The sequence below is a fragment of the Diospyros lotus genome, chromosome 2 (genome assembly GCF_014633365.1).
Source record: "Diospyros lotus cultivar Yz01 chromosome 2, ASM1463336v1, whole genome shotgun sequence".
Lineage (NCBI taxonomy): Eukaryota > Viridiplantae > Streptophyta > Magnoliopsida > Ericales > Ebenaceae > Diospyros > Diospyros lotus.
Window position 1 is genome coordinate 42,681,865 of NC_068339.1, and position 15,712 is coordinate 42,697,576.

Here is a 15,712-nt window from a genome sequence, read left to right on the forward strand (position 1 = left end):
ATAACATATATATATACACACACTAAAAATACAATATATATATATATATATATTACCAAATACTTGGGTGATAAGCTCACTAGCTAGAGCCAAGAGAATGGGCTAATTACGACAACAAATAACCAGTACAAGACCAGCACAAGATATAACCAAGACTAACCTCAAACATGACACCTAAATTTGGCATAATATCTATGTACTTTCTATTGACGTTGTTGGTTAATGAATAAACTTTATCCTAATGAATTAATTTTAATTTAACAAGGATCTATTTAAAGTCTAGATCTTCATGAAGAAAAATTTTGCAAAATAATTAATGTATTTTTCAAAAGTAGAGAAAAGTGTTGGCAAAGTTACCAGTGTAATAGAAATCATTAACTTAAAAGAGTTTTAGGTATTAAAAAGTCAATTATAAAAATTGTTTAGATTAGGAAAACGATTGATCATTTTTACAAAAATTTTCTCTATGAAAAAACCTAGAGCTTTAGTTTGAAAAAAACCCCTAAAAAGTTAATATTATGAGGTAGAATATGCAATTAACCTTTCTGAAAAAAAAAAAGAAAAAAAAAAAGCCCAACAATTCAATTAACCAAACTGGTAAGGCACGTTAAATTATACATTATGTCCCTACACTAAATAAAATTCCTAAATCTACATGTAATTATATATACATATATAAGTGCTATTGTTCTTGTTCTCGTCAACAATAAAATTTATTAATTTCTCAGTCGAGTGGAGGTTCAAGTCAACTTTAAAGGTCTTACCAACGGACTAGACTTTAATTAATAGACTGTGAAATTCAATGATATCATATTGTTTGAGCAAATTGTACAGGTAAAAATGTTTTATTAAATTAATAAAAATAAAATTATAGAAGCAATTAACTTTAGAAAACTAAATAAAAATTTTAGTATACCTTTGTGTAAAAGTATTTATATAGCTAATGTGAAATAATGTGATTATAATTAAGAAGATCCACATCACATAATTAAAAGCCGTGAGTGAGGTTCAAAAGCCATTGATTTTGCCGATTGCTTGAGAGAGGTACACTTTCGGCCATAACAATGAGCCTCCCCTTGGCTCCATGAGTTGAATTCTTGGTCAGTTCGCCCCCCGGCGGGGGGTCGAGTTCACACATGCCAACCAACTAGGTTCATTAATGATAGAGAGGTCTCTAACAGATCCAGACCATTCCATCCCTAACACCATGATGACGCCCCCCTTACAATGCATGGTACAAGGAGGCCATGTATCAACAGTACTTACAAATATCATGCAAGACGTACGGACTTGCAAAGAATCAGAATTTTGATTATTACTAAAGCAAATTAAAGATTTAGCTCTCCATCCATCCTATTCATTGTGAGCCGTCAACCTCTCCAATGCCCTTAGCTCTTTTTTGATCACTAAGTTAAATATCAAAAGACGCATCTGATTAAGAGAGACTACTTCGAATAATCTTTTAACAAAATTCATTTACAAGCAATAGATTAGTCCAATACAATACTTTTTACCAAATAATAAATGTCAAGTCATCAATCTTACCGCAGTCAAAGTTATATAAATTTGAGTAAATTTCATACACATCTTTTATAGAATTAGTAGTCTGATTTATCCTTAATTTTTAGTCAATTTTTAATTTAATTTATATTTAATATTTTAAAATTAATTACAATTGTATTCCAATTTACTCCGACATATATCTCTATTGATGTGACGAAATGATACGACATGCTAGTGTGTTAAATTTCAATGAAACGACTCCATTTCAAATCACTCAATCGAGATTTAGGGTTTCTCCTCAACATATTGAAAACAATAGAAGAAACTGCTCTCTGTTGGGCAATGGAAGAAGCTGAAGCTGCTGCTGCACTGCGGCAGAAGCCAAGTGACGACGGAAAACATAATCTAAATATTAAAATCCATCTAAATCCTAATTAACTCTCTACATAATGAAATAAAAATAAAAATTTATATAAAGAACAAGAATCTTCCTGCCCAGATCTGGAATCAGATCTGGGTGAACCGAATCTGCTCCCGCCTCTGCCGGCCTGCTGTTCGCCCTTCTTGCGCCGTGCGGTTGCTGCTGCTTCCTACCAAGCCGTGCCTGGCCCACTGCTTGCAACTCCTGCCTTCTGCTCCAGCTTCCCCTACGTGCTCCGCTGCCATGCAGCTTGTCTTGCTGCCTCTCTTCGCTTCCGTTGACCCGAAGCAGCAGCTTCTTCCGTCGCTTCCAATCCGTTGAGTAGAAACCATAAATCTCAATTAAGAGGTTTGAAACGATGCCATTTCATTGACGCTTTTAACAAATTGACACATTAGTGTGTCACCTCATCTCATCACATTAAAGGGCAGGTGTTAAAGCAAATTAGAATACAATTGTAATTAATTTTAAAATATTAAATATAAATTAAAATAATTTTTGAAATATAATTAAATTAAAAATAAAAAATTAAGATAAATTAGACTATTAACTCTTTTTTATAATTTGACCCAACAGAAGTCAATTCTTCAAAATTGACTCTAGAGGATCTTATAGTTTCAATTTTTTTTCACTAATACCCCCAATCAACTTTAAGGCTAATATCCGTCACCTTGTGTCAAAACAACATAATTTTAAGTTCAGGTTGTAAAGAAGAATGTGCTGGGATATTGCACTTTAGGCCCTCAAGTTCTGTGTTCGAGTCTTGATCAGGAGATAGTTCAACAGGTAAAGAGCGACTCTGAAAAATAAAAAATATTTACCGCCCTCACATTTGCGATTGTACTAAGGGTCGAAACTTACCTGCTAGATTCCCTGATTTACTTCTCTTGCTAAAATCCTGGGCCGAACAGTTGGAGGCGCTTGGTGCGTTAATAAATATATATATATAATTTTAAGTTAGAAAATAATTTTTATAATAAGAAATTACAAAAAAAAAATAGCTAAAATAAAAAATAAATAACATAAAAACTTAAGGAGAAGAACAAGTTCACCATTGCCAAAAACGGTAGTGCCAGAGCCATTATTTCCAGCAACTCTCTATGGAACCGAAGCAAAAAGAGAGAAGAAGATGAATCAAATGAGAAGCTACAACGATCCCATTTAGGTTCGTTATCTATCTTTTGTTCATTCCAAAGAGTTTGGTTGAATCCATCCAGGTTCTTCCATCTTCAGTCATTTTAGATGGCCATTGTGCATTGCCAATGGGTTCTCCTTTCAAACTGGCAAGAGTGGGAATATATTGCATCACTCGCCAGCGATGCAACTCCACCGAGGAGGAAGGATTCATCTTTACCTTTTTATTATTTTTGATTTTATTTCCTGTTAAATTTAATTAAATATATTTAAAGCAAAACCCTAACCAAACAATGTTAGTAGTTAAAACAAGGGTGCGAGCAAACACATTTAAAATCACAAGAATTCTCGAAGTTAATTTTGAAATAATTTAAAAAAGAACTTAATCACAGAAAATGTATATAAATCTTACCCCCCTATATTTATTAAAGTACAAACTTTCACAACATTGATTTCTGTCAAAGTTTGGTTATAAAATCTGTTCATAAAAATTTGAAAACTATATTGCTTCGCCACAATAGTGAAATTTCTAAACCAATTATTGAATAAATATTGAAATTCAAATTAAAAAACTGAAAGAACTTTTAAATATATATATATATGAAATTAATGATAAAAAATTAAAAATATGAAGCCACATTGTAATATATGGAGGATCTGGATGCATATCATAATCATAACATCGTCCTGTTCTCCAAGAATCCTCGGGTGAAAATAGCACTTAATTGGAAAATTTGAAGAGGTCGGAAAATTCTTGTAGCTTAACTAATACCGAAGGAAGAGCAAAACTAGCTAGCTAGCTACCATGTGTAACTGTGGGTACCACTACAACACATTAGTTTCCACTAAGAAAGTTGAAGAAAGCTTGGCCCACAAAGTACGTACTGAGTTCTCGGCCAAGTGGAAAGTTCTAGAGCAAGCTGGAGGCAACAAATACCAAAGACAGTCAACAGTTAACAGTACTTAAAAAAGAGTTTTGCCACCCGCAATAGTGTACTTCAAAAATAAAACATACAGCACAGCAGCATTTTTTAAGGAGTTCTAGCACGACTGTGGGTTCATCTGACTGGCCCCCTTACACAAATGACCAGTTCATGAACATGAAGCAGATGCAATGTGGGTTTTCTTCTTCATTCAACACTTTCCAAGCCACGGCTCTCTCGTAAGAAACTGGCCGCCCCATGCTTGATAAACATATGCCACTTTGAAGGCAAGAAAAACCCTGCAATGATACAAAATATGCCAAAACCACTTCAACGGCATAATAAAACCCCCGATGTTTTCTCAAATCAACCAAGACAATAATGGCATGGGCATCGGCAAAAGATACATGAACCAGAGAAAGGATATTATTATTCAATTGAATTACCGCACGGGTCCGAGAGACAGTGCTCAATGCGATTATTATGCATTTACAATTACGGAAATCTATAAGAAAATACGTTAGCCAGTAGAAGAATGAAGATCCAGGAAACCAAACAAGTACACCTTGCAAGAGTCCCCAGAAAACACAAATAAAAAGGAACAGACCAGCTACTCATGCAAACTAGGATGGGCTCTGGAAGAAATACCAGCCCAAAAAGAAAGTAACCCTACGTTTCAATGGACAGCAAATAAAACAACCATCTGTATATATGGGATAATAGCTTTCCAAACACTATGTGTCATGGTCTCTCATAGACTTATCTATGTATGGAATGTGAAAATCAAACTTGCACACCATATTCATGCATGCTATATTTTTTCTTTCAAATTTCTAACATATTTAAGTGATCAGAGCATTAAATTAAATTTTGTTAATTATTTTATAACTTTGGAATAAACCACAATATATTTTAATTAAATCAATAACTTTTTGTGCCTTACTAAATTTATAGCTGTACTTATTTCACAAACCAAGGTACAATTGTTATTTTATTTTTATTACTCTGCCATACTCTCTTTTCATCCTCTATCCAGACAAAATAAGATGACATTCCTTCAGATTACTTCCCTTCCATTTTCATGCCATACTAACAGAATTTCAACTTCATCTAGCAAATCACCCAACCTTGCTCGGTCATGGATTTTTCCTATTTTATCATTTTATGAGAAAATTTGCTAACCTGTTGCATTATTTGTGGAAACTCGGAGCAGAGCGTTTTTCTTCCATGATCATCGAATATCTTCTCAAGAGTAATGTCTTGAAGGGCAACCAGGGTTGTCTCAAGCATGTCAAGACCAGCCTGGTTAGCAAATGTGAAAACTGGCAATGCCTGCATGCAAAGTTGAATTTGAATGAGAAAATACTGGTATGTTGGTAGCATCACAAAAAGTTGTGCACAGTTGTCTGGGTAATCATTAATGCTGTCATAATGATCTACATTTCCTATTGTCAATTGTCAAGTCATAGAATGGAAATAAACTAATTAAATGTTGTGTGTCCAAACAAAGATCTGGGATACAGCAAAGACTTCGCATGAAGCTCAGAGGTAACAGGGAGATGGATGTAAGCACCCAGCATGCGCTCAGTACTTACCCTTCTCTTTGCTTACGCCTTGTGGTGTACATATGGGGTCTGGTGGATTAAGGGAAAGAAAAATCATAGGCCGCCAATTCTGCTGCCATGCTACCAATCTGAAGGAATATCCGATCGGACAGTGCCCTTTGTCCGTGTGGGAACTATATCACATTCAAAATGGCAAGGGTGTCGGTTACCTAGTGACCAGACTCTTCTCAAGGCTTTCTAAGGTGGAATCCAAAGGGAAACCTCACCTCCACACAACCTCAAATACTAGCATCAAGCAACAGAGCCCTTGAAATCCCAAAAAACATGAAGGGGGGGGTAAGAAGAAGACTCGGGTCCTGCCCTAAACTTATCTTTAAGAAAATAATGTGGAGACCAAGCCAACTGTATGCTGATTGGAAGAGATAATGCTTGAGCTCAACATTTTGAGCTAGCTATACTGATTTAAGGAGATATTTAACATTTTTTGCAGATCAGGGGCCACCCCCCAATGCTGATTTAGGAGGCTTTTTATTCAAACTTTATCTGGAGGTTCACATGCCAGTTAGAGATAACAATCTAGTGTGCCAATTTATTCTTCTCTACTTTACAGCAGAATAAATATACAAATTCTCCAACACCAACTAATTTAAGATAATAATTACAACAATAATAAAAAAGGAAAGGAAATTGAATACAGAAGAAAGAAGACTTTGAAGATAACAAAAACAAGTACAAGTTGGCCACACATATAAATGCAAAAGGCACATCAAGGATGGAAGAAAAATATTTTAAAGTCTTATTTAACAAGCAAAAGTTATATTTTAAGTGGCCAACACAACATTATTCTTAATGGAAGAAAAATATTTCAAAGTCTTATTTAACAAGCAAAAGTTATATTTTAAGTGGCCAACACAACATTATTCTTATTGCAGGTACTCGTTGACAGTAATGCACTAGAAACAAACCTACTCTAACAAAGCCATGCAACCCAACCACTTAATAAACCAAATAATAGCCAGAAGAACCTGAATTGACTTCTTATGCCCTGATATGATGAACTGTTATTTTCTTACAAGCCATTAGTGTGTGACAGCTCCCACAATGGATGAACACACATAAACATTGCCTGAACATACAAAATTATATAAAATGAAGAAACCTCATCGAACTTTTCACGACCATCAGCAACCCAAGCACAATACATTAATCATAAGAGTCAAGCCTCAGAAGAGTAAAATGGCCAGTAAATCAAAGACTCAAATCGGAGAAAAACAGGTCAAACTTTTCAAATGCCTCATTCAAGGACGGTTATGCATTATAATGGTATGTTGACAACTTGAGAACTTAATCGTATCATGAATAAACTAAAACTTTCTATAATTTGGTCACATTGTACCATGTCAAATTACCAATCTTTCAGCTTTCCAAAAGAACCACAGGCTTTAGCAACAGAAAAATGCATGAACTGTAGCTAATACATATTAAAAGAATATAACAAAGGAAAAAAAACTCAGGAACCAAGAAAGAGGTGCAACAGAGCTGAAAGGGTCATGTAGCATACCTTTAAAGAGCAGCACATGATAGCATCTGAATGATGCCAAAGTGTTTTAAGGGTGGATTCACTTCCTTCACTGCCAGATTTGAGTAGCTCTACTCCCAAATAGCACCTGTAAGAAAACATAGAACAAATATATGTCACCAGTGACCAAAAACTTTTTAAGTACCAAACAAGACTGCCTGCTACACTTCCAAGATAAGGGAATTCAAAAATTATTTTCCTGCCACTGAACAGCATGATTAATGCAGAAATCTTTTTCTAATTGCGCATTGCAACCAAGAAAACAATACAATATTGAACCAGACTAGTAAATATTATAGATCTTTTCCAATTTTTGGAAAGGATGATTATATTAATAGTCCTTGTAATTTGTCCTCAATTTCAATTTCACCCACTCATTCCAATTCCATCACTTTTATTCTCTAAAATAATGAAATATGTAAAATTTGTCAAACAGAAAATCATCATACATTGGACATAAAATAGTTATCCATCAAGCTTTTGATGACACCAATAGTAAAGGTACCACATAATCTCCCCAAACTTGATTAAACTCAGTCTTGAGTAACTCAAATTCTGTACGAATTCATACCAGATACTGAGTTAACTTCTACAACTAATCTCAAACTCAGCTTTCTCCCCAAGCAAACACCAATCCACCACCACTGCAATCCCACCTCTACACCTGGCACCCACACTCAGAATCCAACTCAACAACTTCCTGCCACTCCACAAACACAGTGAACCTCATCCCCACAACCTACAACCTACCCCCTCCCTCCCCCCCACCCCCACCCCCAAAAAAAAAAATGCAGTGTCTCAACACAACCCCACCACCCTCCAGAAACCGAACCTTATCTCTCTCTACACACACACACATATACACGTGCACATGTTTCGGTTATCTAAATGAAATATATATATATATCACTGGGTTTTACCTGGGTCATAACTATACATCATTGAGGTCATAAAATAACAGTAGATGTGCCAGTAAATAACATATTTCGTTATACCACAGCAATGTAACAAATAAAACAAACTCAGCTTCTAAAGTTGCAATATGTTACATTTTGTGTTTACCTCAATATATCAATATGTTAATAGTACATAAATTAAGGACTGCACATATGCATATATACATCACAATTTCCGTACATGCATGCACTATTGTATATACATCACAATTTAAACGCATGCATACACTATTGAGTAGACTAGGAACCCATACAGGTGAAGGAACATGTCGGCAACTAGACACTGAAGTCAGTAGAGAGTGGGGGCATAGAAATTGGTAATGTGCGGCTGGATTACAAGGACCAGGGTGGTAGGACATGCGTTCAGGGTGCTTGGTTGTATGGTCTAAGAATATATCTAGCTGTCAGAGTAGATATGGAGCCCATCACAAGTGCAAGACAAAAACAACAAACTTTTATGTGATGACAATACAGATTTAGAGAAAAGGATTCGTGCATCACACCTGTAACTATGGCAGATCCACCGGGCAAGTGTATTTGCTTCAGGAGTACCCAATGGAGTCCGAAGCCCACCATGGGCACTTAGATGAGATGGAGAAAGTGCCAAAGCCACCCTCTGAACTGAAGATATAATGCTGCGGACATACTGCCGGGCCATTGATGCTACATTTTCTTGCATGTGGCTTTCAAATGCAAATTCAAATGCTATTGTCATTACTGATCTTGTACTGCCACTATTAACAGTATAGTCAGTTGATGCTTTATTTCCACCTGGTCCAATCTCAAGAGCAGAAGCAAGATCAAGGGTGCGATTTGGACTCGATGCTTCCTGCAAAACAGTTCATCCTATAAATAAAAGCAAAAGCAGATTCAAGGGGGGAGAAAAGGAAACAGAATGCAAACTCAATCTGGCAATAATAAGTATACCTTTCCAGAATCAAGAGGAATGATGCGAAAACCAGAAGGCAAAAGTGGTGCATCATCAGCAAAAGATGCATCAATAGGAGCAAATATAAGTTCAGCACAGGTACCAACAGCATTCTCATCCATTCCACTGCATAGCTGCAAAGAAGTGCAAACATGGGCATTAGGCAACAGGCAAGAACTTTGGAGATATTAACCAATGGGCAAAATAAAGACAAATCAATTTACTGAGATGAACTATTATTAACGCAAAAGTAAAAGCATTTTCATCAGTGGATTTTTGTCATGAGACAAGCCATTTCTGTTTGGATAACTTTCCTCCATAATGGAAGTGTCTTACTCTACAGAATTTATCAAAAATTTCATCAATCAAGAAAATTTTCTCCCTCCCCAGCATGGAAAGACTTTGCAGAACTATCCTAGAGCAGCTCAGAAGAGACAATAATACTGACCAAAAGACCATCTCCACCATAAATTCAAACAGCTAATCAACACATCTGATCCGCCAGTTGACAAACACAAGGTCAAACTTACCCTTACATTCTCCAGACCAAGTACCTTGCCACCATTCCAATTGCTTAAATAGAAGAAAAACAGCCAAGAGAATACTACAGTGGCATACAAAGCTTGATTCAGACCAAAGGCAGCCCCTTGGCAAGATTTTATGAACTTGGAAACTATACAGCACTATCAAGACCCTACAAGTGATTAAACATGTACCCTGCCAATAAAATTTGATAGATGACCAATATAGTCAAATGAGACTAATGTACACGGGTTTATCAAATAACATCCATGTATAGAATTATCTGCTTGAATGGGCAATTGGATGTACACACCTACATTCATATATAGAATTCACACATAGAAGCCCAGTGAGTATGTAGGTGAACCGTATAAGCAACATGACAATTTGAAAGGCCAGCCAAAGCAGTGAAATCGAAAAGTTCTCAGCATAAAAGCTGATTCACCAATACACACTTGATTCATTGGTGCACCACACAAGGCCAAGGCAATGTTTTTTGAAAGCAGGCTATCACTAGAAAACAGATAATTTATACATTTTATATAGGATTATCATTGTTCTTACATTACAAAAAGGACAAAAGATTTGGACAACAAACTTACTTGTAAGAGAAACATGTCCCTAGGTATTATTGCATCTTCAGGGCAATGGCCAACACCTTCCAGTTTAATGACCTCCAACAACTAAATGCACAAAAAGAAAATGTATATTTATGTTAAAATGTTGAAAATAAGAAAGCAAATTAGGATTAGAGAAAGTACAACTTGGAAACAGATTTTAAGACTAAACACTTGCCTCTTCATGTTCAATGGTGTGCGCAAGAGGAAGTATAACTTGGCCCCCAAAATTTCCAACTCGTGCGGCTGGTAAGCTACAGGCACCAACTTTAACTGCCGCAGCAGAGTAAGCATCAATACTGTTGTCTGCCCATTCTGACCTGTGCTCTCGCAAGAACCTCAGAAGTATTGCAGGGGGCACATTCTGCAAGACAGGAAAGTTGAGAAGAAAGCAACAGCAAGCAGACATGTTGGGCTTGGAATGAAAAGTTCAATTGAAAAACACCAGAAAAAAGGGACTTTTGAGTAACGTTCATTAATAAACCATATAAAGAAAATCATCAAGTTTACTTCACTGGCTAAGAAAAGATAACTTTAGCATCATGAGGGAGTGGGGGGAAATCTTGACTAATCAATGCACACCACTCTACAAATCTGACGAAAGCCATAACAGATCCTAACATGAACATTGGCAATGGAATTGAAGATTAAGCACTTCCAAGACTCAGGGATAGACTGATAGCATTCCACCATCAAATAGCATTATCATCTTCTAGGTAACAAGGAGCAACATACAAAGTTAAATTCCTATTCTTCACAGACACTAAAGTAGTTGCATAATCAGATGTATAATCCAAGTGTCGAAGGCAAGAAAAAGGAAACTTTGTGGTTTTTGATGGGACCAAGCCCACTTGCCCATATATAAAAATGATTACCATTTTCCAGCTGCAACAGCTGTCTGGTTATTTCATATAGAACTGGTGAATTAGAAGCTTCAGTTCATCTAACCAAGCAAGTTCATTAATCCAGTATTATGTTCATTTATTTCCAGAGAACATTGTCCTACTTTGATTACATAAATTAGTGACTGAAACCTAAAGTGATAAAGAGGTATAATGAACTTCATAAAAGACAAGCATCATCAATAAAAAAGACAGCTTATTCAACACAGAATCTCATGACAAACCCTCTCCTCAACAAGTAGAGAGCACTGGCCACCTTTGTGTACCTAATTTAACATTTTATACATGTGCAATATTACTATTCAGCCTATTAAACAGTTTTCTATTAATTGTTTCTTGTGAATATTAAGACAATAAACTACTTAGCATATGCTTACCTGCAAAAGCATTGATGCTTTTGCACACAAGACAGCATTGCTAACAGCTGGAAATCCATTAGCAAAGGATAGATTTAAACCCATTAGTTTATCGGGTGAAGAGTTCACAAGAATGGTGACATCATCCATGCCATCATTTCCCATCATGGACCACCCCTCATCAGTAAATCCATTGAGAGCCTCATTAAAACCCCTGCCAGAAAAGATAGATCAGATACTAGGCAACAGAACAGAACAATCATATACTGAATATACAATGTTATAGGAGTAGAATATCTGAACCTGCTCAACCTCTGGCTAAGTGCACGTAGAGCTGCGGGTCTTCTACCCCAGTTGGTGACATTAGACTGAGAAATCTCCTGAGCTATCTGCCTCAGGTGGCGTAGAGCCTGAATCGAAAAGAGCAGTCTCATCAAGGTTCCCAAGTATTAAAATCCCCACTAAAATTATTAATTATGTATGTGTAAGTAGAATAAGAGTCTTACTGCCATTGTAGTTTTCTGAGCAAGCACAGTTGAAGACTCATAGAGTGGGCGCAAGACTTCGGGAACACTCCATGCCTGGTAAGAATTCACATGACAATATAAGTAGTTCGTAGAAGACATAATAGACAATTTCAAAGAATTAAAGAATGAAGTAAATGGATATAAAAAAATGGTGACTTCTTTACCTCCAGATTGATATGATCAACAATGTGGATAATTGAGCCACCCCCTTCACAAGGTCGAATCAAATATCCACTAGGCAGCATCTCTGCTCTCACAAAATTAGTAACTGGTGGCATGCTTGGACCATTTTGAGTGTTACTAAGTGATCTTTCACATACCTGAGCATTCCAATGAGACCATTAACAACAAACAGAAATTCATCAAAGCCACAAGCAGCAGACTGTTAAAACACTATGCCGACTGCACTTGAAATATCGAATCAATTAACTTGAAGAGCCTTACCACAAGACTGCCATCCTCCAAGACAGAGGTATATCGTAACAACCAGAAGTCACGAGCAGGCGCCAATGTGGTTGGCGCATAGAGCTACCATATCAAGAAGAATGTCAAAACACATTGAGAAAATATACAATAAAATCTCCACAACATAAAAATAACAGGCCAACTAAAATTACCTGCATGTAAAGCAGCTCAATGGTTCCACCATTAGCAGTAGGCAGCACATTCAGAACATCCACTGCTCGGCAGTCGCGAAACCACGAAGGCCGATCTTTTAGGATTTCTGCAACCTGAATAAACACAGCCAGTCAATAAAATCCCATATAAAAGACACCAAGAAAGAGAACAGAGGAATGGCCAGTTTGCCTTACCCTTGTAGGCTCTAAACCCACCAGGCCGCAGGCTCGTGCTGCCACACCTGTGCAACCATGAGAAATAGCAACGATTCCAATGGAATCCGGACCAGGCTACAAGTATGAGAAAGAAATCAAGTCAGGAAGCTCTTAACTTATTTGTTAAAGAAGGTTGTAAATTATTGGTGTCATACAAAATCAGAACGGATGGACCGGGTTTTCTTGACTATGTAAACATTGGAAGCTGTGAAAATAGTATCATATCATGTGATAGAGTACCTCCAAGTTCAAAACCCGTCCCTTTGGGCATTCAATGCATAATACCAATTTTATTATTTTTAACCGGACAATCCAATAGGTTTTGCGTCATTAGCTACGTTCCAGAAAAACAATTATATTATTTTTCAACCCTCCATTACATGATTCGACAAAAGGGTAGAAAGTTAAAAAACGAATGCTCGTGTCGAATATAACATGTATAATTTATTACTTTAAAGCTGCAACAATACCTTCATTCCAGGCATTTGGACCCACTCAACAGCAGTTCCAGTGGCCTTTGAAAGAAACTCTGTTAAAGTCTCTTCTGCAATGGACAAAAGCCTGAAAAACCCCCAGAAAGCATACAACTCAATTTGCCACGCACAAACGCAAACAACAGGGTAGTCACGGAACACAATGAAAAGAAAATGACCCAACAACCGTATTCCCACTCACCCTGCAGGACTAGCATCCCTTGGGGGATGCTGAGGCGTCAAGTGCTGTTGACCACTTGTCACCACTGACTCGCAACTTGTGTCTTTAGTGGCAAGGGTCGTCTGCAATAAACAGAACTCCCTCTTACTAAACGTAAATAGCTCAACTAAGTAAAGTTTATGATTCACAGAAAGACACACTCACGTTCTGGGTATGTTGGCGAAAGTAGCCATTTTCATACACAAGTTGTGACACCTGTTTTTGCAACCTATCATTCTCTTCCATCAGAAGTTTGTTCATGGCGGTCAGCTTCCTGTTCACGGCTTGAAGCCGTGAGGCCTCTTTCCTCTGCTTCTCTCTGCATCTGTAGAAACACGGACATTAGAAAATATTCTCTACTATCCACAACAATACAACTATTTGGCCTTCCTCGGGTGGCAGAAGAATCGTAGAAGGCCCCAGAAAGAACTACATCATTTTCTTTTCCAAGTAACCCAAAAGCATAACGCCGGGAAAAAGCAAAGTAAATGTTATAAAGCATAACACCTTTGTCGGAAAGCAAAAATAAAACAGCCGTGAAAAAGAGCACATACCTTCTGTTCTGGAACCAAACTTTGATTTGCTTGGGTTCGATATTGGAGAGAATAGGGCACTCCCGGATGAGCTGTTGCCGTCGGATGGAACTGGGTTTGGGGCACTCGTGATAGAGCCTCTCGAGGGCTTCAACCTGCTCAGGTGTGTAGCGGACATATTTACCGTTGTCCATCACTGACGCTCCCTTACCATCCTTGCAGGACATTGCCATCATCACTTCAAACCGTTCAAACACTTCTGATCACAAACCCAAATCAGAAATGTAGCAGGAGTAGCTTCTCTTCCCTCGGCAGAAATCCACACCCTCAACTACACAAATCCGTCACAGTCTCCATTAAAACCAAACCACTGGGCTCTAAACGAATTTTCTGCTTTCCTTTTCCGGAAGAATAAAGAAATACGTGTCCAGAAGTATTAGATGAGAATGTCCCTGAACCTCCGGTTAGTATCTTGAGGTCTTTAATATTGTATAATAAACTATTCACGATATACAAGAATATCAGAGAAACCGACAATGGACAACTGATTACCCGACTGAAACGTTGTTATCCTTCGTTTCTTCCCAATACGAATAGCGCCGAACACGAGGAAATATAAATCCTTCGATATTAGGGCTTCTTCAACCAACCGATATCACTGGAAACCGAACTTAACCAAATACACTCGAAATACCACAGTTCCACAAAACAACAATCACAAATGCACAAAAAGCATTCTCATCTCCAAATTCTGCTCGCTATCTCGGCGTTTTTTCGAGAGTTTCTCGCCCTCAGAGAAGCAGACAATTCGGTGATTCGAATCCTCGGCAGAGACACGAAAGCTTCCGCACGGCGTTCACAAGAGCAAAGACCACCAACTCGTGAAGGTCTGAAAAAGCACGATGAAGGAAGATTTACCGTAAGATCGGAGGAGCTTTGAATCTCACACTCTGAAACCAAATCGAAACAAGAAAACAAACTCCGATCGTCATCGTCCCGAAGATTCCTCTGCTACTCCCTTGGCAGTGACCGAAATATCATCCACGGCTTCACATGAACAGCCGAACATAACACAGCGCAAATGAGAGCTCAAAACGGAGATCTCAAACACGTCGCTCATCCGAGGCAGTGGATCTCGTGCTGTGCTTGTGCGAATCGCGAGGAAAATGCATTGAATCCGAGCGGAAACAGAAGAAAAAAGCAACAGAAGAACCCTAATTCAGAGAGCACAGGAAAGTGAGTGCTTTTTCTCTCTCGACTCGTTTGCCCTTCTTTCGGCTTTGGTTTTTAGCTTTGGCTTTGGCTTCTCTCCTCATACGCGTCTGCTGTTTGTTGCTGTGTTTTTCATTGGTTCGTCACTTTCGGCTCAGCGGTCTTCTCTCCACTGCGTACAGAGCTAAAGTGAGAGTGGAATATATTTTTTTGAATCCAGCTTCGTCCGGACGAAAATGCCCCTCCTAACACCCCCAATCCACATTCTTATATATATCCAAAAATAAAAAACATTATCAAATAATGTTGAAGCGCAATCTGCGCGTAATACATATTTATTATATTTTATTTTTAATTTTTTAATATTTTTATTAATTAATAATAATAATAATAAATAAATATATTAAATTAAATGTTGTTTAAAAAAATCCTTAAAAAATATTCAATATCTCATATTAAGAGGTTGTGAAAGAGGTCACTTATAGAAGGTCCTATTTTTATTTAAGAG

At 37.4% G+C, this 15,712-nt stretch overlaps 1 protein-coding gene across 1 annotated transcript; it reads right to left on the minus strand.

The window, feature by feature from the left end:
• Window positions 1-3,878: 3,878 nt before the first annotated feature.
• On the minus strand, window positions 3,879-15,387 carry LOC127795028 (homeobox-leucine zipper protein ATHB-15). Its single transcript, XM_052326432.1, has 18 exons — window positions 14,014-15,387; window positions 13,625-13,784; window positions 13,442-13,542; window positions 13,237-13,327; window positions 12,746-12,841; window positions 12,551-12,664; window positions 12,378-12,461; window positions 12,098-12,253; window positions 11,913-11,987; window positions 11,710-11,816; window positions 11,428-11,620; window positions 10,327-10,512; window positions 10,134-10,214; window positions 9,009-9,143; window positions 8,585-8,910; window positions 7,108-7,213; window positions 5,164-5,313; window positions 3,879-4,280 (listed from the first exon to the last, which is right to left on the minus strand). The coding sequence occupies exons 1-18, from the start codon at window positions 14,226-14,228 to the stop codon at window positions 4,134-4,136; spliced, it is 2,523 nt and encodes an 840-aa protein (XP_052182392.1). The 5' UTR covers window positions 14,229-15,387; the 3' UTR covers window positions 3,879-4,133.
• Between the last annotated feature and the right edge of the window lie 325 nt (window positions 15,388-15,712).